The sequence below is a fragment of the Myotis daubentonii genome, chromosome 5, assembly GCF_963259705.1.
Source record: "Myotis daubentonii chromosome 5, mMyoDau2.1, whole genome shotgun sequence".
Lineage (NCBI taxonomy): Eukaryota > Metazoa > Chordata > Mammalia > Chiroptera > Vespertilionidae > Myotis > Myotis daubentonii.
Window position 1 is genome coordinate 1,079,889 of NC_081844.1, and position 20,405 is coordinate 1,100,293.

At 54.0% G+C, this 20,405-nt stretch overlaps 1 protein-coding gene across 40 annotated transcripts in view; it reads left to right on the top strand.

Annotated features, from left to right (window-relative positions):
• ANK2 (ankyrin 2) overlaps positions 1 to 20,405 on the top strand; it is a 362,059-nt gene that overhangs the window by 295,497 nt on the left and 46,157 nt on the right. For 12 of the 40 annotated variants that reach the window (XM_059695513.1, XM_059695517.1, XM_059695506.1 and 9 more), the window contains 6 exons: positions 2,861 to 2,933; positions 3,405 to 3,458; positions 5,269 to 5,413; positions 10,683 to 10,785; positions 11,442 to 11,545; positions 16,503 to 16,538. In XM_059695513.1, coding sequence (XP_059551496.1) covers positions 2,861 to 2,933; positions 3,405 to 3,458; positions 5,269 to 5,413; positions 10,683 to 10,785; positions 11,442 to 11,545; positions 16,503 to 16,538 — 515 coding nt within the window. Of the gene's footprint in view, positions 1 to 2,860; positions 2,934 to 3,404; positions 3,459 to 5,268; positions 5,414 to 7,192; positions 7,208 to 10,682; positions 10,786 to 11,441; positions 11,546 to 16,502; positions 16,539 to 20,405 lie in introns of all 40 variants that reach the window. The other 28 variants (XM_059695533.1, XM_059695530.1, XM_059695520.1 and 25 more) reach the window with 6 other exon arrangements.

The following is a 20,405-nucleotide window of genomic DNA, read 5'->3' on the forward strand; positions in this document are numbered from 1 at the left end:
GGCACATGGGCTCTTTAAGAAAAAAAATTCTTCTTTAGCTCAACAAAACGGTGGGTCAGACGTGTCCATTGTTAGAGATGGCAGCTCTGTCACTTAGAGTGAGAGACCCATGCTACACAGGCCACGTTATCACGAGGCAGTCGGCGTTCTAAACACTGGCCACAGGTTCTCAGACACACGGCCAGCCCCACACCCAGCTCTGGGGGCACTCAGATCCCCTGTGAACCGATAGACGGCCAGTCCCCACACCCAGCTCTGGGGCACGAAAGCCTCAGAATTCTGTGGGCTGTGTTTCTCCTCTGTAACTGCTGCTCTCACGCTGCCGAGCTGAGCTCTGCCCCAGTAAAACCACCGGACCCTGCAGGTGAGAAGCCCCTGACAAATACAAGGCCCCTGGCATGCGCTCCAGCAGGGGTCAGTGGGGGGTCAGCATGGGTCAGCGGGGAAGGGTCTCCCTGGCTGCGTGGTCTAATGCAACGGCTGCCAACAGTGGTCTGTGGATCACTGATGGTCCGTGAGGCCCGAAGGGTTGGTGACCGCTGATGGGCCTGTCTTTCCTCCTGCCTCTCAGTCAGTTCTTCTCTCATGATTGCAAGTCTATTGTTTTCTGAAATGGAATCGGGTTAAGCATTGAAAAATGAACTTACTCCTCTCGGTTACGCGAGTCTTGCGCGTCTGCTCTTGGGGGAGAGGTTTTCATTCCTTCCTCCGCACAGCAGTGTCATCGATGACGCTAACACGCAACAAAGCTCCGGAACTGCAGGGGTGCGTCTGGGGTTCAAGTTGAGTTTGTCAGATCCCAAAGCCCATGCTCTTAACCCTCCGGCATCACAGAGCTTGGCTTTGCTAAAAGGAGCTTCGCAGGAATTTTGCGAAAGAAAATTTTTCACCTAATTTTCAATTTAAGAAAAACCCTCTTACCTGGCCCCTTTGTATGTTCACAGAAGCATCATGTTCAGTATCATTTCCTAAAGTCCACAGACTCACTAAAATAACAGCCACTCACCATGACAGGCAAACAGCACAGACAACTTAATAATTATGTAAAGTAAAATTAAACTTTACGCTGTCACCTCTTCAGTGGAAGAGTTGAACGACAGCTGCACAGCCGACAGACATCGCCTCGGATTCATTCGTGAAACGTGCCCTGGAGCAGCCACGTGGGTGTCTGAGCTGCGCCCCCTCCCAGGTCTTCCCCTGAAGCCCTTGTGCAGGGAGAGGCGTCGGGCAGCCGCTGGGGAAGGAGGCGTTTGGAATCGTGGCTGTTTCTCTAACCTTTGCTCCGCGAGGCACCGGGGCAGGGACAGCTCGCCCCGGGGGTCACTGTGCGGGCAGGGGCGTTGGGACAGGGGCCCCGTTCCTGGCGGTGGAGCAGGAGGCAGTCTCCCGAGGCGGCTGGGAGAACCGTGAGATGCGACCCAGGCGGCCCCTATGGGTCAGCTGTCGGTTCTACGTATTATTTGCATAATTTTAAAGTGACCCACCCTCTTATGCTGTGTGTAACCACTGATAGGCAGCGCCTAAAGCACGGAATAAGCCGCCACCATGAAATGGCGTCGTGCTGTCGTTTAAATGCTGGGGAGTTCTTTGGCAGCCGTTTTAAGAAGATGCCAGGGTTCCGAGTTCCACCTCTTCCCCAGCGGGAGCGGATCGCCATCGCCGATGCCGTGATGCCTGTCCCCCGCGACAGCCTTCGAGGCGGAGTCGGGCGTTTCCTGGGAATCTAGTCCGTTGCCCAGAAGGCTCGGTGTCCGTCTGCACGAGGAGCGTCACTCCTGCACTCTGCTGTGCGCGCCCGGAACACCCACATCTGTGACGCTTGCTTATCCCGTGTGCCATTATCTTAAAGAGACAGGACGCTGAGAACAGAACCTTCTAAACTTTTCACATAATTTTTCCAGGTTAATAACATCTGTGTAGCGAAGCTTAAAGCCCTACACAACCTGCTTCCTGTGTCTCCGTGGCTTTTGGTGAAGACTCTACTCTCATTTTGAGATTCGTTATTTTAAACTTCCTGTAACGACGCCAGTGGATGTGTCTGAAACAGCTCCTGGCCCACAGTGGCCACTCTGCTTCCCTGGTGCCTGAGTGACCGAACGCCCAGGCTCTTCAGCGTTCGACACCTTAGTACCGAGTTACAATAGAACCGCTTATGCCAGCTGATGTGCAGTGAGCACTGACGTATGCCAGCCGCTCTTAGGGCTCCTGTATATGTTATCTCATCTGATCTTTATAACAACTGGTGAGCAGTGTTGTCATCACTGTTCACAGATGAAGAAATTGAGGCACGGAGAAGCAAGGGCCCAGCAAGGCCTCACAGCGGACAGGGGAAGTTCGCATTGGAGCCTGGTCTTCCCCCGCAGCTGGGAGCTGGAGCGTGGCCGGGAGGCTGACCAGCCACACACAGGCCAGGCGCGCAGAGCGGACCAGCGTCCCCCCTCTGGGCCCAGAAGACCCGTTTTCTGCCCAGACAACCTACGTCTTTCACGTGGTTTACCACATCTTTCCCCGGGCTTGGTTTTAATAAATTGCATATGTTCGTTGCTCCTTTAAGGCTTTTCTGGAGTTCACTTCAGGGAGGCCCTGAGCGCGGCGAGCCGCCGGCTCCGGACGATGGGCCGTTTGTGCCGCTGCAAACGGACTGGCTGTTCGAGTGGGAACTCACAGCAGCGGGCTTTCTCGGGTGCAGCCTCGCGGGTCCGTGGCCTTTTGTCCTCAGAGGACGTGGGTTTTCCTGAGAGAAAAGCAGAGAGAGAACTTCAGACAGACAGGCCTTGTGCCGACGCGGAGCTTGGCTCCCCTGGCTCCTGGCGTCTGCTGGGAGTTTGTTTTCAAGCATGAATGCTCTTTCTCTTCGCAGACGATCACTGAGAAACACAAGCTGAATGTTCCCGAGACCATGACCGAGGTGCTGGACGTCTCTGACGAAGAGGGTGAGGCTTTCTCTGCTTTCTCTGGGGCATCTGTCCTGGTCCCGCCGGGAAGCTGGCCCGTCTGGGGACTGAGCGGGCAGTGGGTGTGGGCGCCAGCGGCTTCACCGGAAAGCCATGTGTTCACCTTTGTTACATTGGCTTTTGCCATTTGGGGAAGGAGGATCCATTAGTCTATTTTCAGCTGGTGTTATCCTTTTTGTCTTCTAAGTAGCCAGCTGGGAAGGGAAAAGGCTGGGAACTGGGCCATCTGTGAAAATACCTGCCTGATAGGACAATTGTTAGCATATGGGGGGGGTTGTTTTGTGTCATTTTTTTAAAATAGATTTTTATTGGTTTCAGAGGGAAAGGGAGAAGGAGAGAAATAGAAACATCAACGAGGAGAGAGGATCATTGATTGGCTGCCTCCCCGTTCATATGTGTGCACCACCCCGGGTTTTGTGGGGTCACTTTTTTCATTCATATCTTGAACAGCTCTTAAGCAGCCTGGTGACCGCGTTATTGATGGGGAAGTACTTAGTGACTCAGGTACCTTCAGAGGAAACTATTGGAGTGAAAGCCTTTCTTTGCTTTTAATTTTTTCTTAACTGCATAGAAGCAACGTGCTTAATATTTAAATCTGGGTGCCTAACACTAACTGTTCCTTTTGAAACAGCATGTATAATACAAGTGAGGTGGTGTGAGACAGGTGAGGGGCTGTGAAACGGGTGAGAATAGTGTGAGACGGGGAGGGGTGTGAGACGGGGAGGAGGTGTGATGGGTGAGGAGGTGTGACATGGGTGAGATGATTGTGTGATACAGATGAGATTGTGCACTTGAGTGTGGATTTTACTAACTTGTAAGGTTAAAGCCATGATTTGCTTCTGCTATTAATGATGTAGCAACTATCATTGAGACTTACTAACATAGTTAAATTATCTAGTGACCTCTGTATGAGTATTTTCTCCAAAGTAATATTTCTTCTTAGAATACGAATTTAGAGAAACAGTAAGTCTTTGATAAGTTGACATTGAGCTAGCAACAACTGAGTTAGTGTGCTTGGAGTGAACGCAGGTTAAATCGTTGGTGAAGGTACATTTTGATGTGATGAACGTGTTAGACGAGGAGTGGCGTGGCCGTCCTAAGGCAGCTGGGACTGGGTTTAGATGGCTTTCAGCCACTTTGAAGGGACCGCAGAGCACAGCGTCTTCTATGCGACAGACTGCCTTCCCTGGCCCCTTCCCTTCTGCATCAGGAGAGCAGACCAAGTCTTCCCACATGTTAACAAGCTCACACATGTTTCTCCGAAAACCACTGAGGCTTCTTTCCAAACCAGACAGCAACTGTGTTTGGGAAGCTACTGCTTAGAGTGGATCCTGGAATCTTTTTCTCCCAACTTACTTGACTCACAAAAGCACTGCTGGTCACGATTTACACGTTAGGAAGGGGACGGGGGCAGGTGCGGCTGCGGCCTGTCATGGATGTCTGAGCCGCTCCACCTGTCACTGCGCGCAGACCCCGGCTTCCTTCCTTGGCCGCCTCGCTCCCCAGCACGAGCGTGTCCTCTCGCCCAGTTATTCCGCACAGCACCCTCCAAGGACCCGTGTTCCTCTTGCGCTCACACCATTCTGGGCCCCTGACCCTCACGCACGCGCTTCTCACCAGAACCCCCACCACGCCTGCCACCAGAGCTGCACCAGACAAGCTTCGCTGGAACCTGCGAAGGGGTCACGACAGACAAGCACCAGCTTGGTGGCTCGTATTTACCCGCCCCTGCTCTGGGGGCCAGCGCCCTCGGGAGCCTCTCCGCTTCGGTGGCTGCAGGGACCCTGAGCCCTGGCCCTGAGCCCTGCAGCTCGTGGGGCCTGCTGTCCCGTGTCTGCCTGTCCTGTAAGGACATGCTCAGTGGTTCCTCAGCTCAGATTGCATCTCAGCGCTCACCTGATCACCCCAACAAAGCCCCTATCGCCAAACCAGCCGCCCGCCCCGAAGCCCCCAGTGGGCACCATCCCGAAGCAGCCTGTGCCCCCCGGGGCCTGGTCGGTCCTTCCCGTCAAGCAGCGTCAGTGCATGTCCTGTGTGCCCGTGTTGGTGTGGGGGGGGGAGGGGCGCGCTGCTGGTGCATCTTGATGACTTGGCGTCGGCTGTAAATCAGCTGCCACGACAGGGACATGAGGAAAAACACTGAACAAAGAATTACAACCAGGGGGTGGCTTCTCCTCGGTGAGGCGTGGGCATGCGGGTCGGACGCAGTTTCTCTGCGTTTCCACACTCTTCGGCACACGGGCTCTGTGTGCCTGCTGCGCAGGGCTCCGTCGGCTGCCCTCACTCAGCCAGTAATTCTCCCGCGTGCTTCCAGGAGACGACACGATGACGGGGGACGGCGGGGAGTACCTGCGGCCCGAGGACCTGAAGGAGCTGGGGGACGACTCGCTGCCCAGCAGCCAGTTCCTGGACGGGCTGACGTACCTGCGCTACAGCCTGGAGGGCGGGCGCTCCGACAGGTACAGCCGGCGTGCGGGGCACTCCAGCGGGGAGAGGGCACTCCGCTACAGGAGAGCAGGCTCGGCGCTGGCACGCAGAGGAAACCCCCTTGGGGTTAGCGGGTTCTCTGCTTCCTCCCACGTCAAGAAGGGAAACTGAGGCCGGGAGAGATTAAATAGTAACGTGAGCAGCTATAAGGAGCAGAGACGTCCCCCTTTAAGTAGAGGTTTGCAGGCACCGGCCCCCTCCCTCTGGCCCAGTAAAAAGGGCATTTCTGCCTGTGGGCCCTCTGAGCCCGGCATCGGTGGATGCTGTCGTTTCTGTGAGCAAAGCTTGTCTGGAGGGAGGGTCAGAGAGACGCGATGAGAGAGGAGGCAGGACAACCCGCCAGGGCCTGGCACCGCGCTCGGAGCCGGACCTGCAGGAGCCGGCGGATGGGCCGATCTGGGCGTGATGGCGCTGCAGTACCAGAGAGCGCTGCTTTTGGGTGCTGCTGCCCGCACTCGGCGGCTGTTAAGTTCTGAGGAAGAACACGGCTCCCTGTCAGAAGCAGGGCTGTGATGTGGGTGTGCGTGTGGTCAGCCTGAAGGGCACGCAGTGTCTCTGCTCCTCAGTCATCAGTTGGCACCTGTCATCTTGGCGTTTCTACGCTCTGTCCGGCATGTTGAGTCCAGGAAATCCATGCCCCAAAGGGGAGGCATTTCTAAACGGAGAGACACATATTTTCCCTGCGCGCCAGTGCTGCCCCCCCCCCCGCCCCATTTTCTAAAATAGCTCAGGGTGCCCGTGACCTGCGTCCCCCTGGGCCAGCCTTGCCTGAGCACTGCAGGTAGAGACGTGACTAAGATATGACTAATGGCTGAATTCCTAGCCCAGCGGGTGGGAGAGGCCAGGCTGGGGGTGCCAGGGGGCCCTGGTGGCGGGGAGGGAGGGTGGGGAGGGCTTCGAGGTCTTGTCAGAGCCCAAGGCAGGGCTCCTGGTTGGGGAGGAATGGTGTTCCTCAGTGGGTGCTGAGTGCAGTGAAGGAGGCGGTGACGTCTGCATGCCGGGCGGGGTCCCTCTGAGGTGGAACAGGAGACCCATCCTACCGGGCGGTGCCAGAGGACTCGGCGGGCAGCTGCTGCCGGTTGAGCTGGTGTGAAGACTCAAACTCTGAGCTCAGTGATCACAGTCGTGGATTTGAGCCCGGCCAGCCCTGGTGGAGGGCTTCAGGCTGGGTGAGCAGAGGAAGATGAGTCCTGGGGTCAGGCTGCCGGAGGGGGCCCTCGGGGACTGGTGAGGGGCATGCTCCGTGTGAACTCTGACACGCGGATGGATGCGGACATCATGCTCTGAGAATCCTTAAAGACTTCAGGTTTTAATAAGTGAGTTGTTGATGGCTGTGGCACATTCCCCATAGTCCATGGGTAGGCGTGCTGTCAGCCGGGAGGTCTTTCTTTTCAGCCTCGTCTTTTTTATTAGAAACAAGTGCTCGAGTGGATCCCTTGTCCTCTGGAAGGACTCGGGTTGGGAGGAATAGAGCGATGCTTTCCGTCGAGCAGGGCTCTGAGGCTGGCCCATCCTGCTCAGACTGACGCGGGTCCGCAGGTCAGGACGGGGTGGGCGGCGGGCGGTGGGGCCTCAGCCCCAGTTGCTTTTCCAGAGCAGGAGGCCGCCACCTGCCGTCTCGGATGGAACTGCAGGCAGTGGCTCCGTTCACGGTTGTCTGTGTGCTTCTTTGTTTTGCTTAGACAATTGAATATGTTACCTTTGTCGGTAACCATTTACCTTCTCGTTGTTTCTCTGTTTGGTGCCTCCAGTAGTGCCGTGCCCAGGTAGGTGCCCGTGGCTGGCAGCATAACCCTCCCGGCCCATCCATTTCCCTGCTCCCCGCTCGATGTGCGTGTGCGTGCTGTGTTCACAGGGGCGCTTCCATTCTGAAATCGTGGGTGAATTCTCAAATTAGGGCTTTTATGTATTAAGTTGAGTAGTTGCTCGGGCTGGAAGGTACATGTGTCAATAGAATGAAAACTAGAACAAGCCCGGCATGAATTCACCTGTCACGGCGCCCCCTGTGGTTGGGGGGCGTTCGTGTGGCTCCAGCAAGGAACCCCATTAGCCCGTGTGCAGTTGAGATGATAGAAAGGTCATGGTGATGCCTGAAGTGTCTGTGGGCGCACAGAAGACTAAAAATAGACGCACAATGTTGATGTGCGGCGAGGAGAACACAGTCGACCGGGTTTTGCTTCCGTTTTATTTTATTAGTGCTTCACGCTGAAACGCTACCCAGATTCAGTGTAAAGCCCTACCCGGCAGCGAGCCACGGAAGCCGCTCCCTGGGCGGGAGCGAACACACGCGCACTTGTCAGTGTCTGCTGCTTCAGTGGGGCTTGAGGACACCATGACTGAATGTCCGAGACGTGTCACCGCTGCCCTTCTCGGACTGACGGGACTTGGATACAAGCTAATGTGTGTCTGTAAAGCAGCGCGCCAGCGGGAGGTCTGTGTTTAGGTCATAACAAGCCTTCAGCACGTCTTAGCCGACCCGCAGGTGGGAATGGCCACTCCTGTGGCTCCATGCCATGGTCTGGGAAACTCATCCACCGAAGTCTGCGGCCTCTGACTTCATGCAAAAAACATGGCCACTCTATTGTTTCTAACTTGTTTGTAATGTTTCAGATCAAATGAGTTTCTGGGCCAAAGATGTGAATTATTCTAGACTCCTGTGCTGGTCATTTTTTCCTTCAGATAGAATAATTCTCTGCTATTGGAATACTTAACATTATTTCACTTCAATATGTCTGTAACTAAATAGAACAAAAGAGCAATTCAAAATCATAAGCGTTGCCTCAATAATAATTAGCGCTGTAGGATGCAGAGTGAGCCAGAATAAAATCCCACAGGTAGAGACATGCAGACAGATGGTTCCAGTGGATTCATTCTCCTTCCAGCTGCCCCCCCCCCCGTCCACATATCCTAATCTCCCCCTCCCCCTCTCCCCCCCCTCTCTCTCTCTTCCCTAATCTCTTTTTGTGGTTGTGTTACCTCGTCTCTTCCTTTCCTTTCTTCTCTCTATTCCTTTCCTCTTGGGGTGCATACCAGCGGGGAGATTGACCTTGGGTTAGGCAGGTGGCCACGGTGACGGCAGAATGTGGCTTCGTATCTTAAGGGCCAAATGAGCCCCTTAACCCCTCACCCCTAAAGTGGACAGCCAGCCAGTGGTGCTGTGTCCCTGGGAGTGGAACCCAGTCCCAGCTGCCTCTGTCTATGTTGGACCATGGCAGCAGCCTCGTCACGAGGTCTGGTCGAGGCCGTGTTTACCGTGGGGTCTGCTCCTATCCCTGCTGACCTGTTGCCCCTGTCCCAGGGCTGCATGTCAGGGCCAGTCCTACCTGGTGGGCGTGTCCACCTGCTGTGAGGAGCAGGCCTCCGCCCTGAACCTGGGGCCCTGCCCGCCTACGTAAATCTAGTTAGTGCCTGTAACCATGGAAGTCGCCGTCTGGGTCTTCGCAGTCCAAAGCCGTGGAGAGAGATGATGGATGAACAGGTCAGCCCTGTGGAGCCCCGGGGGCTGGTGGAGCCCAGGGACGGCCCTGGCCCTTCAGGAGGCGCCTGCTGTGTGGTCTCCTCCTTGGCCCACTTCTCACCAGAGCGAAGCTTAAGTGTCTGCGTTTGAAGCAGGAGAAAAACAGTTATTCCGTTTCTTAAGGGAGACAAGATTGGCTGAAATGAAAGACCCCCCCCCCAAGTAATTTAATCCCATCCCCAATTCAAGGCCAGGCTAAGGTCACTCACAGTGCCCTGCACCCCATTATGGAACGTGCACTGTTGAAACCCAAGGCACACCTATAAGTGGGGCTGCCCTGCCCCCAGGACTGAGCCCCCAGTGGCCCCGTGGTGCCCTGGGCTGTCTAGACCCTCTGTCTCCACCAGGAGCCTGGGAAACATAAGAGAGGGACCTCTCACACTCGGCCTAGATTCCGTCTTAGCAGAAACACGCAGTCCCTGTAGGTGTAAACGCTCGGTCAGGAAGTCCCCTCCTTGGACTCGTGTCACGTCGCACCTGTAATGCTCAGGCATAAGGCCTGGAGCAGGGTGGGGAGAAGGACCCCCCCTCCCCCCGCACACACTACCGCCCAGCAGCAGTTTCTCAGAGACAACGGGCTGGCTCAGCTGACACCTCGTGAAGGTCAGTGTGTGGCTTACAAAATTAGGTGTAGTTGCAAAATGAAAACAGTTGCTGATAAGTGGGCCAGCTCGACATTTAGTTCACAATTCCACACGCCTCACGGCCACACCTGCCGGCTGGAGGGTGCACGCCTTGGCGTCTGTAGACACCGTGGGATCATGGCTCAGCCCCCTGTGGGCTGTGGCCTGATACTTTGAATGTAGATCTTTAGACCTGGGCTGACACGCATGAAAGTTCGCTCACTGAGGCTATCCACCCATTGGTCAGTTGAGCATGCAGGTGGGCTGGGAAGGAATGTCACTTCCTCTATGAGATGTCAGCTTTCACTCCTCACGTCGGAGCATGTGGCTCAGAGCACTGACGCTCAGCTCTCACCAAAGCCTTCGCTGTCCAGGCCTGAGCCCGTGTGAACCAGCCTCCCCCGGTCCCCCCGGCAGTGGCTTTGTGCTGGCTGACGTGTCTGGGTCTGGTCGGTGCTTAGAAACGCTTTCTGTGTGCCTGTGTCATCGCACAGCACAGGACATGCGAGGGGCAGTGCTGGCCTCTGAGTGGCCATGAGGGACACAGCCAGGGGCTGTTTCCTCAGGAAGCCTGCATGCGGCTGTCCCCGTCCCTGCCTCCCGGGGTTCCCAGCCCTCGGTCACCGCCGCCGGATGGGTGAGGGCACACGGAAACCTGCCTGTCGCCCTGTTCTTGCCTCGGGCTGGCTGTCCCCTCATACTTCCCAGTTGCAGGGCGATGAACATTTGGCTCAGATGTTGGCGATCAGCCCTGCAGTTATTTCCTGCGTGAATTTGTGTGCCGGCGGCTAGTGAGCGCCAGTTGCCGGCCTCAAACCTTTCTGGGGAGAGCAGGAGTCAGATTAGGAGTGTCAGATTCTGACTCCTGGTCCCCTGGGGCCCCTGCCATTGGGTGGCAGCGCCGGGCAGAGGGTGTGTTCCCTCAGGGTGACGGGAACGGGTGGCACAGAGCCCGCGTCCTCCCTGCACCGCGGCCTGTCCCCAGGAAGGTCCCGGCAGCTAACTGCACGCTCTCTTCGCTCTCCTGCTCGGCTCCCCATGCCCTCCTCCCTGCCCTGCCCCGCCGTGGGTGCGTGATCACGGCCTCTGCTCACCTGCCAGCCTCCGGTCCTTCAGTTCCGACAGGTCGCACACCCTGAGCCACGCCTCCTACCTGAGGGACAGCGCCATGATCGACGACACCGTTGTGATCCCCAGCCACCAGGTACGTGACTGCGGGCGCACTTTGTCCCCTCAGCAGGGAGGGAGCCTCACTGCTGCAGGAAGGAGCCAAAGAAAGCCTTTTCGTCTTAAAAAAAAAAATCAGCTGAGCTAGTCATGGGCTAGGGTAAGAGATTTGAGGATTTTTTCCTAAAACACGGAAAATGTTCCCTAGATTTCTCAATAGCGGAGTTTTTCTAAAACAATGTACTGCTTGTTTCTCCAGCTATTGAGCTCCTCTGGGGAGATTGAGTATGAAGACCGACTCCTCCAGGAGGTCTCCATTAGAGGGTGGGGCGGGGAGGTGCGTCCGTCCGAGGCCTGAGATGAACGGCGCGGCCACCTGCGTCTCCGTGTTAGGTGGTTATCTAGAGAAAAGATGTCGTTTATTAGGAAATACTGGCATTGGGTAGGATGTTAGAGTTCAGGCTGGCTGGGTACACGGACACCCACCCTCTTCAAAGACAGCGACAGTGATCCAACATCAATAACATCCTAAGCGGGAATGTGTTACCAAGTACCTGAGCACCTCGGCCTCACATTTTAAAGGGGCTTTTCCAGGCAGTGCCACTGTCTGAGGTGCCCCTTTCCGAGGCGGGTACCTTGTCGTCGGAGGGAAGGGAGAGAGCCGTGTCCCTGAGCCGTGTCCTTTGTGTCCAGGTGTCAGCGCTCGCCAAGGAGGCGGAGAGGAACGCCTACCGCCTCAGCTGGGGCCCCGAGCACCTGGACAATGTGGCCCTTTCTTCCAGCCCCATCCACTCAGGGTGAGTCGTGGTGTCCTGTGTCCAGATCAGGGAAGGGACGAGTGGACAGCAGCAGCTTTGTGCGGTGGCGTAGCTGGCGGCCAGCTTACAAGGGACGTGACCTTCGTTTAAACTTGTAAATAACACAGCTTTGTCCACCCTGGGCCCCATCTGCGTGGACAAACCAGCAGAAAGGGTTGAATTGCACATAGAAAAGCTGACGTTTTAAAGTAACTGGTAGCACTGCGTCAGACAGCTTGCTCACTAACCAGCAGCTGCCGGGGCTTTGAGACGTCTTGAAAGGAAGGGCAGGAGTGTTTGCGTTCTGGACGGTTTTAGTTACTGAGGTGACCTGACCAGGTCACAAATGCCTCTTCCCACGAGTGAAGGCACTGAAAGGATGTTCCCCGAGGCTGGAGGCTGGAGTCACACAGGCAGAAGGAGGAGTCCTGTGCAGTAGGCAGTAGGGCCTGGAGGGCACCTGTCAGCTCAGTCACCTGCCCGAGCCAGCAGCCACTGAGAAATGCCGCCTTCCACATCAGCTCTCTAAAAACGTAGGGCTTTGAGTTAATAATGGTAATCTACTGAAAGATGTCCTGAAGGCATAGAACTCAGTTACGTGGACCATAAGTTCTGGAAGGAGTTGTAAGTGGTAGCACTTCGCAGTTGCATTTTCCCTTTCATTCTATTACTTTTATTCATCTAGTAATTTCATAATTATATGTAAACTCTTACAGTATTTGCTCACTTAACCACCTTTTAAAGCCCTACCCATATGTTATCTAACTAAATCGAACATTTTGGCTTAAATGGTTCCAAACTCCTTATCCGTAATGCCCAGCATGATTTGAATGGTGGACCTTCCTTGTTGCCATTATTCTAAAATAAGTCTCTTTCCAGGAAGGCATTCAGAGGCATTGTAGTTACAAAGTTTGCACCTCATAGTCTAAGCTTCTACTAAAGATTCATAGACTATAAAACTAGGTCCATAGACATAGAAAATTATCAAAGTACTCTTTTCCTTATTAAAAAAACATAAGCAGGTTCCTAATGCAAGAATTATGCAAGGGAATAAAAACCAAATTAAACCTCATCCCAATTTACTTACATATTCTAAGTGTAAAATGAGATCGTTAACATCTGACCTATTGATTATTCAAAAAGCATAACGTTGCATTCTGCTACCAACTTTCTGAACAGTGAGGAGGAGAAAGGAGTTGGCCCTGGAACGTGAGGGTGGTAGGTTAGACCCCAGCACCAGCGCAGCCCAGGCCATCCCCAGCCCAGGGGCGAAGGGTTGTTTTAAGCACAATGTAATGTACTACCTTTTTAAAATATATTTTTATTGATTTCAGAGAGGAAGGGAGAGGGAGAGAGAGAGAGAAACATCAATGATGAGAGAATCATTGACCAACTGCCTCCTGCACGCCTCCTACTGGGGATCAAGCCTGAAACCCAGGCATGTGCCCTGACCAGGAATCGAACCATGACCTCCTGGTTCATAGGTTGTCACTGAACCACTGAGCACACCGGCCAGGCACAATGTAATTTACTATTAATGGCCGAATTTACAGGAGTCAAAACCTAGAGCCTCAGTGGTTAAAGGTTAATCACTTAGTGAGATAAGGGTCTTTAATCTTGGTCTCTAATAAACCAGTTCTTCTGTGAACTTGAAAGGTGATCGCTGACCATATATCCTAAACTCTGGCCGGGCAGTAGAATCACCCGGGAGCCTTAACGTGCCAGGCCCCGCCGGTCACAGCGGCGTCTCTGTGGAGTGATTTCTGTAAGTGCCGGTATCCAGATATGTGTGTTTTACACAAACTGTGAGAAAGGACCATCTTGGCCTAACGAAGCTCTGATTATGATGGAGACCTAGATAATTAACCTGTACAAACTCCTGACACGTGGCTGAATTCTGCAAAGGGCCCGTGTGTGCCAGGCACTCAGGAGCAGGGCTCAGTGAGATGGGCGGCCTTGAAGAAGCACACCTGTGTGTGATGTGAAGTTGGCAGACAGCCTGTGGAAGGAAAAACGTGATGCTCCCTTCGGGGCACCCCCGCCAGACCCCGAGCCCGCCTCCCCCTCTGCATGTGACCTGGGCACGGCAGGCAGACGGTCAGCGTTTTTCTGAAGGTGCACGTTATGTTACGAATCCCACAGAGAACTGTAGGGGCACGTAGTTCTTATACAATTAGCATTTTTGTCTAGAAAGAAGAGGACTCAATAGGTTCTCGTCAGTATTTACACACTCCCCATACACCATCCAGATCACTCACAAATCCCAAACCAGCTCCAGCGGTTCTCAACCTGTGGGTCGCGACCCCTTTGGCGGTCGAACGACCCTTTCACAGGGGTCGCCTAAGACCATCCTGCATATCTGATATTTACATGACGATTCATAACAGCACCAACATTACAGTTATGAAGTAGCAACGGAAATAATTTTATGGTTGGGTCACAACATGAGGAGCTGTATTTAAAGGGCCAGAAGGTTGAGAACCACTGAGTTAAGCAAAGTGTATTCCAAATCATCTAAAGAACCTCCCTGTGCAGTCCTGGTCCTGGTGTGATGTGGGCCTCACTGTTACTGTTGCCAGGCGACTGGGCATCTAGTAAGGCCTGTGCTGTGGCATTTGAACAAACACACAGCACAGGACTTGGACCCATGGGGTTCCCACTGATCGCTCAGTGCTGCTGCTCCTGGTGTTTAAACGCTGTCACCATGTTAATGTACACGAATAGCGTTCATGATTTCATATGTAACGTTGGTTTCTTAGTTTGGGGTTTTTTTGGTGGGGTGTTTTTTGTTGTTGTTTTTTTGTCGCTGTTAATCCTCATCCAAGGATATTGTTTCATTGATATCCATTGATTTTTTAGAGAGAGGGGAATGGAGGGGGAGAGACAGAGAAACATGTATATAAGAGAGACACATTGATTAGCTGCCTCCTGCACACACTCCAACCAGGGTCAGGGATCGAGCCTGCAAACCAGGTGCATGCCCTTGACCAGAACTGAACCCAGGACCCTTCAGTCGGAGGGCCAACGCTCTATCCACTGAGCAAAACTGGCCAGGGTGATTGTTACAGTTTTACTCATTCCACACCGGGCTCCTGAGTTGTCGTTTTTACATGTATTTTTCAAGGAACCGAGATTCTTGGGTGAATTGTTAAGCCACTTCGAATCTGCCCAGAAAGTTAGAAAAGAAACATTTTTGACAGAGGAAGTAATTCAGGGAGCTTTTCTGTGCACTGCGGCTCACGGTGTATGTGGTTCCTGTGGACCCCACAAGGCCTCTAGGTTCATGGAAGACACAGCTGCACCCGTAGGCCATGTTGGCACCTCCTTCCGCCTCTGCCTGTCTCTAGTGGCTCGTGTCCACGGCCACCCAAGAGGAGGTGTCGGCAGCTAAAACCACCCGACTACCCATCACAGCCAGTCACCGGCAAAGGAAGGGCTGCAGCAAGATTTCTGTTGCTCCTGAGAGAGTTTGTTACTCACTCAGGATCGGGCCAGCAGGTGTTGCTAGCATCCCAGGTGTTACATGGCAGGATTTGGGCACGAGCCTGAATTCACGGTTCTTCTCCATTTCCCAAGCGCTCAGTGAGTGAGGCTCCGTGCTTGGTAACGGCCAGCTTTGTGATCCATTTTAATATGATTCCGAAGGCCTTTATTTTTAGATTTCAATGGTAGCCACATGCCAACAGTTAAGTGTCAATTCATCATGTTATCCTGCAAGATAGAGCAACCAGAAGTCCATTAAAAAATTGGTCTTTTTTTGCCGAAATCGGTTTGGCTCAGTGGATAGAGCATCAGCCTGTGGACTGTCCCAGGTTCGATTCCGGTCAAGGGCATGTACCTGGGTTGCGGGCACATCCCCAGTGGGAGGTGTGCAGGAGGCAGCTGATCGATGTTTCTCGCTCATCGATGTTTCTAACTCTCTATCTCTCTCCCTTCCTCTCTGTAAAAAATCAATAAAAAAAAAAATTGGTCTTTTTCAGAAAAACATGTTGAAGACCATTTTGCCGTGAACCTAAAACTATGCCCAGAAATAAAGTCCATTAAAAAGCATGTGAGGACATTAGCCCAGGGGAGTGGTAGTTAGATCCCAGGAGCCGAGACGGCTGCTCCTTGGGCAGCATTAATGTTAAGTGTGCAGAGCAGTTAACTTGGTGGTTCACATGTTCCAAACACCCCAGCTTTCTGAAGGTACATGAAGGTCAATGCTTTTGGATGAAGAAAACGATGTTTAAGATGTTAAACAACTATTTTGTAAGGTTGGCTTTCTGGTCCCATAAATGTATCCTTTTGTACGTCAGACACGAGTGAGCCAGAGGCAGAGAAAATGCCTGGGGAGTGGGGCAGCCCCAGCCACAGCAGCGAGCAGGGTAAGCCCCGAGCAGGGGGGGCACCCTGAGCAGCTCCCCCCCCCCCCAGCAAGGCGAGAGCCTTGAACGAGTGCTCAGACTTGCATAGCTTCCATTCCCTGCCAGTAGGTAATTCACGTACCTTCTCTGCCTCCTAGTTGCTATGTCATGGCTTGTCATGGAAGCCAGTCTTTAAATTGTGCCTTTTGTGTTCACATGTCTTCCGCAGTGGCCAAAGGGCATTGCCATGACGTAGGAAGCATTGACCGTGGTCACCAATCCCAGGCTCTGTCCCTCTCCTTTGAATGCCTTTGATGGTGTGTGGTCTCCTGGACACTTGGCTGTGCACAGGGCCCCATGGCCAGTGCTAAGCAGGGAGCGGGGCTGCAGGGGTGCCCAGGGTTCCCCGAGCCCCAGGGCCCTGGTGGGGAGCCGCGGAGCCCACCCCGACCCCTCAGCATGTGGGCAGAGGGATGCCTCATGGCTGTTTCCATCTCCTCCGGATGGAGACGGGTGGGGAATGACAGTGCATTTCGGTCAGAAGTCGCCTCTGATTCCTTCTTGATGTTCGCCCACTCCTTCTCTGTGCTAAAGTGTCTGTTCTGTTGCAGCCGCACCTCTCCATGTCTCGACCGTGACAACAGCAGGTGACTGCATCGCCCCTCCTGCCCGCCCCCGCCTCCCCCCGCACCCCAGGGTGCTTCAGTGCGCACACCTCCCAGGGACGCTGGGCCGGCGTGTCTCCAGGCCGCGCCCTGGCTGAGTGCCCCTTGCTCTGCAGTGGAGGGAACGTGGGCATCAGTTACCTCATTGGGAAGCGGCTGGGACGGTGCCAGGACTCACGCAGACCTCCTGGGAAAGGCTTGGCCGAGGCTCTCCACATCTTAGCTCCTTTTGTGAGGAAAAAGTTGTTCCCAGCAATTACACCAATCAGTTGGCCTGTTTTAAAGTCATAGGAAAGGTTATGATTTTAAGTGGCTTAAAAACTGTTCTTAGGTGAACCGAAGGCTGAGAGTTGGTTAGTGGTCCATCTCCCTGGGATGCTGCTTTAAGTGCAGCTTCTGAGAGCTTGGAATCGCGCTGTGTTAGTCCAACAGTTTATTCCTGAAGGTTCTTATCAGACTGCCGACCAGGGCGTTTTTGTTACAGTCATCGTCACCTGCAGACCGTGCACAGATAAGACGGCCTCATAGACCCCAATTTGAAAATCATAGCCACCCCTTTAGTTTCTCTGAAACACTAAATGGGATGTTTCTACACATGAACGTTGCGAGTGATTAGTGACTGGTGATTCTGATAAAGCTGAGCCACTGTCTTCAGAGGCACTTCCCATCATGTTCAGTCTGGGAGTCGGGGCGCAGGAGGGCTTGGAGGGAGAGAGGGGGGGAGCTCCCCACGTCACCACGCCTCGTCTTCTCGCCAGAATCAGGTCGAACTGACGGGCCTCCTGGGGGTGTGCTGGCTCACTGAAGCACCCTGGACGTTTTCTTCCTGTTTTCACCCCATAACTAACCGAATGCTGCACTTCCTCCCCACCCGCCCTCGCGGTCCTGGGTGCATTGAACGGGAACCGAAGCCTTGGTGACTTTGGGGTGGAGGCGTGCTCCTCAGCAGGCAGAGCCCTGTTTTCTGTCTCTGAAGCATGTATCTGTTTAGCTAATCAAATCGCCTCTTTGTAGGCAAGTCATCTGCATAATCATGGTGGGTTGCTTTTGCTTTCCTCCCTTTTAAATTGTGATAACACTTATCTCACAATTTCGAAAACCTCTCAATAAGAGTTTCTAATTTGCATGATTGCTGAATTCCACCCAAAGTAAGATAAGCGGTTTAAGCCGAGTATGTCACGTGATTTTTTTTGTCTGTAGAGCTTTAAAGTCAATGCTCAGTACAGTGTGTGCACATTTTCTGCAAAACTGCTCTTTTACTGGGTTAACCACGGAGCAAGCATGGTGCCTACTTCCCAGAGCGATAGCTGTTTATCCTCCAAGTGGGAATTCTTCCGGAGCATCTGAGAGAGGGCCTTTCAGGGGGTCCTGCCTGGCTACAGTGACCGGCACACACGGAACACTGAGGCCCCCGTGGCGTGTTGGTGAAAGTCTCATTTTATGGGCGAGGAAACTGAAACCTAAAGACAGGAAGTGACTTGCCTGGGGTCCCAGCAGCACGTCCCGGCCTGGGCGGATCAGTGGCTCCCAGAGCGACACAGAGGCAGGGTGCCTGCTCTGGGACAGTATTTTACATTTTATTTAAAGAGGGGCGTTCATAAACTAGTAGAAACTTCATTGTCATATGAAACTGCCTCAGCCGAGTTCCGGGTTCACTGTGGGCATTCGGAACATGTCAGTTCCTCCATTTGTTTCTTAGGTGTTGTCTTGTACTGTAAATTTAAAGACACTCGGGATATATAACATCGTGCGGGCGTCGGGGAAGGGAGGTGGCGGCACCAGCGTTCAGGCCTCCGTGTCTCTGCCCACGTGACTCAGTCCGCACCCCTGTCGGCAGCCGCGAGCCCCTGGTTCACAGACACGGCTCTCGCACGCCAGCCCTGCACGTGCTCAGCTGTGCTCTCCCTGGGGCCGCGCCTCAGTCCTTCAGGCGCTGTCTCCCAGTGGTCACCGCCTGATGATGGGAGGAAAGTGCACTTGCTTTACCAAGTCTAGTGCCCATCACCGCACGGCCGTACCTACTCCTTCCCTCTTCCTGCGGCACAAAAAGCAGTCTCTTCCACCCTGCTCTGTGGTTGAAATTGTTCTACACACAACACCCACTCATTCTACTCCCGGTCCAAGTAGGGACACCTTTTATCATGTGACATTTTTAAGGAAAATGCTTAGCTGATGTTCTGTCAGGAACTGTGGGGGCTAAGTGATCAGCATGCTGACTTTTATCTAAAACTTTCCATCATCACCTCGTAGAACTTGAACTGTCTCGCTTATTCCCCCTCAGTGGAAGACGGCTTTGCATTTACAAGTCTACACTCAGCTTTGTTATTAGCTGTTCATCCTGTCATCATGTTACTCGAGACGGGTTTTTGCTCTCCGACAAGCTGTAACGCCTGTGGGTGGTCGCTTGAAGGAGTTGTGACTGGATGGTTGTCCAGAGACCAGAGAGTTAAACAACTGCCTTTGCCATCTTCTCTGGTGGTTAGACACAACTGCGGCCATCGCACAACTTGCTCTTTGCACTGCCCCACTCGTTAGCTGGTTCAGCCGTTACCTGTCACCTCCACACACTGTGCTGGGACTGGGGACCCGGGCTGCTGCCACCACCTTCCCCGTCACCAGGGAAGTCAGCGAAACCCTCCGGGGACGTCGGGGGCAGTCGCCACGGCTCCGCTGTCTGTGTCCTCAGTTGCCAGCAGGGGGCCGGCCCTCAGTGGGAGGGTGACACGTGGCAGGAGGGGAACATGGAGCTGGAAACGAGCAAACGAGAACAAGAGGGTTTCACAGGAGCAGCCGATGACACAGAGACAGGATCTGATGTACTGAGACCCGGTTCCAGCCAGGAATACAGCCCTTCATCCCCTGGGTGGAGTCCCCAGTAGGGGGCGCGCCGCAGGGTCCGAGGTGCACAGGTGTGGAGGCAGCAAGCCACCCCAATGGACAGGTCCGGACACAGCAGGTGCCTGAGCAGACTGCCCAGGGCCTCCGACGGGCAGACAGTGCGGGGTCCTGCAGGGGCAGGCGGGTGGGCCGCAGGGTTCCTCGGGGCCTGCGCCCGTCTCCCGCAGGGTGACAGTAAGCAAGAGATGAGCAAACCAGGGGACGCCAGGAACAGTGCAGGGAGTGGCAGCAGCGCTGGTTGGCACTTGAATAGCCTTTCTCGGGGTTCATAAACGTCAGCGTAAATGTAGCCCAATAAAAAGGACAGAATGGAAAGGAAACCTTTAGATTCATCCATGTTAACTAGCTCTTCCATTCTTTTGCACAACAGTACATTTTAAAAAATATTTTTTGAGAATTTATATTTAAATTTATACCTAGTGGTAAGAAAAGCAGCTAACCTCTTACTGCATTTTGATCAAGACCAGAAACATCCACATTCGGTCCTGCACTGTGGATTGTTCTCCCAGGCTGGCTGGCCACGCATGGGGCACGGCTGCAGCCTCGCTGTCCCCGCACGCCTGCTGACAGGCCCTGGGCTGTCCGTCCCTTCTGTGCTGAGAGCAGCAGGACTCCTGCTTAGCCACGTGCGTGAGCTCCGGCCTGCTGTGAGGGACGCTAAGCTCTTCCTCCACTCGTCTAACAGAGCAGACGCATGGTGCTTCTGCCCATCATTTCTTGGATTGACTGTTCCAGGGTTTGGGCTGCAGTCATGGACTCGGTGCCAGGGCGGGGGTCCGGCATGGTGTGCTGGCTGAGCCTAACTCACCTGGAGGCTGCTTTCCTCTTGCTGTTTTGGTATCAGAGCCTCGCAGGTGCAATGGAAATGCCGGTCAGGTCGCCTAATTTCTGCCTCTTGACCAAGCGAGTCCCCACTGCATGCACCCGCCCCTCCCGAAGGAAGCCCTTCCG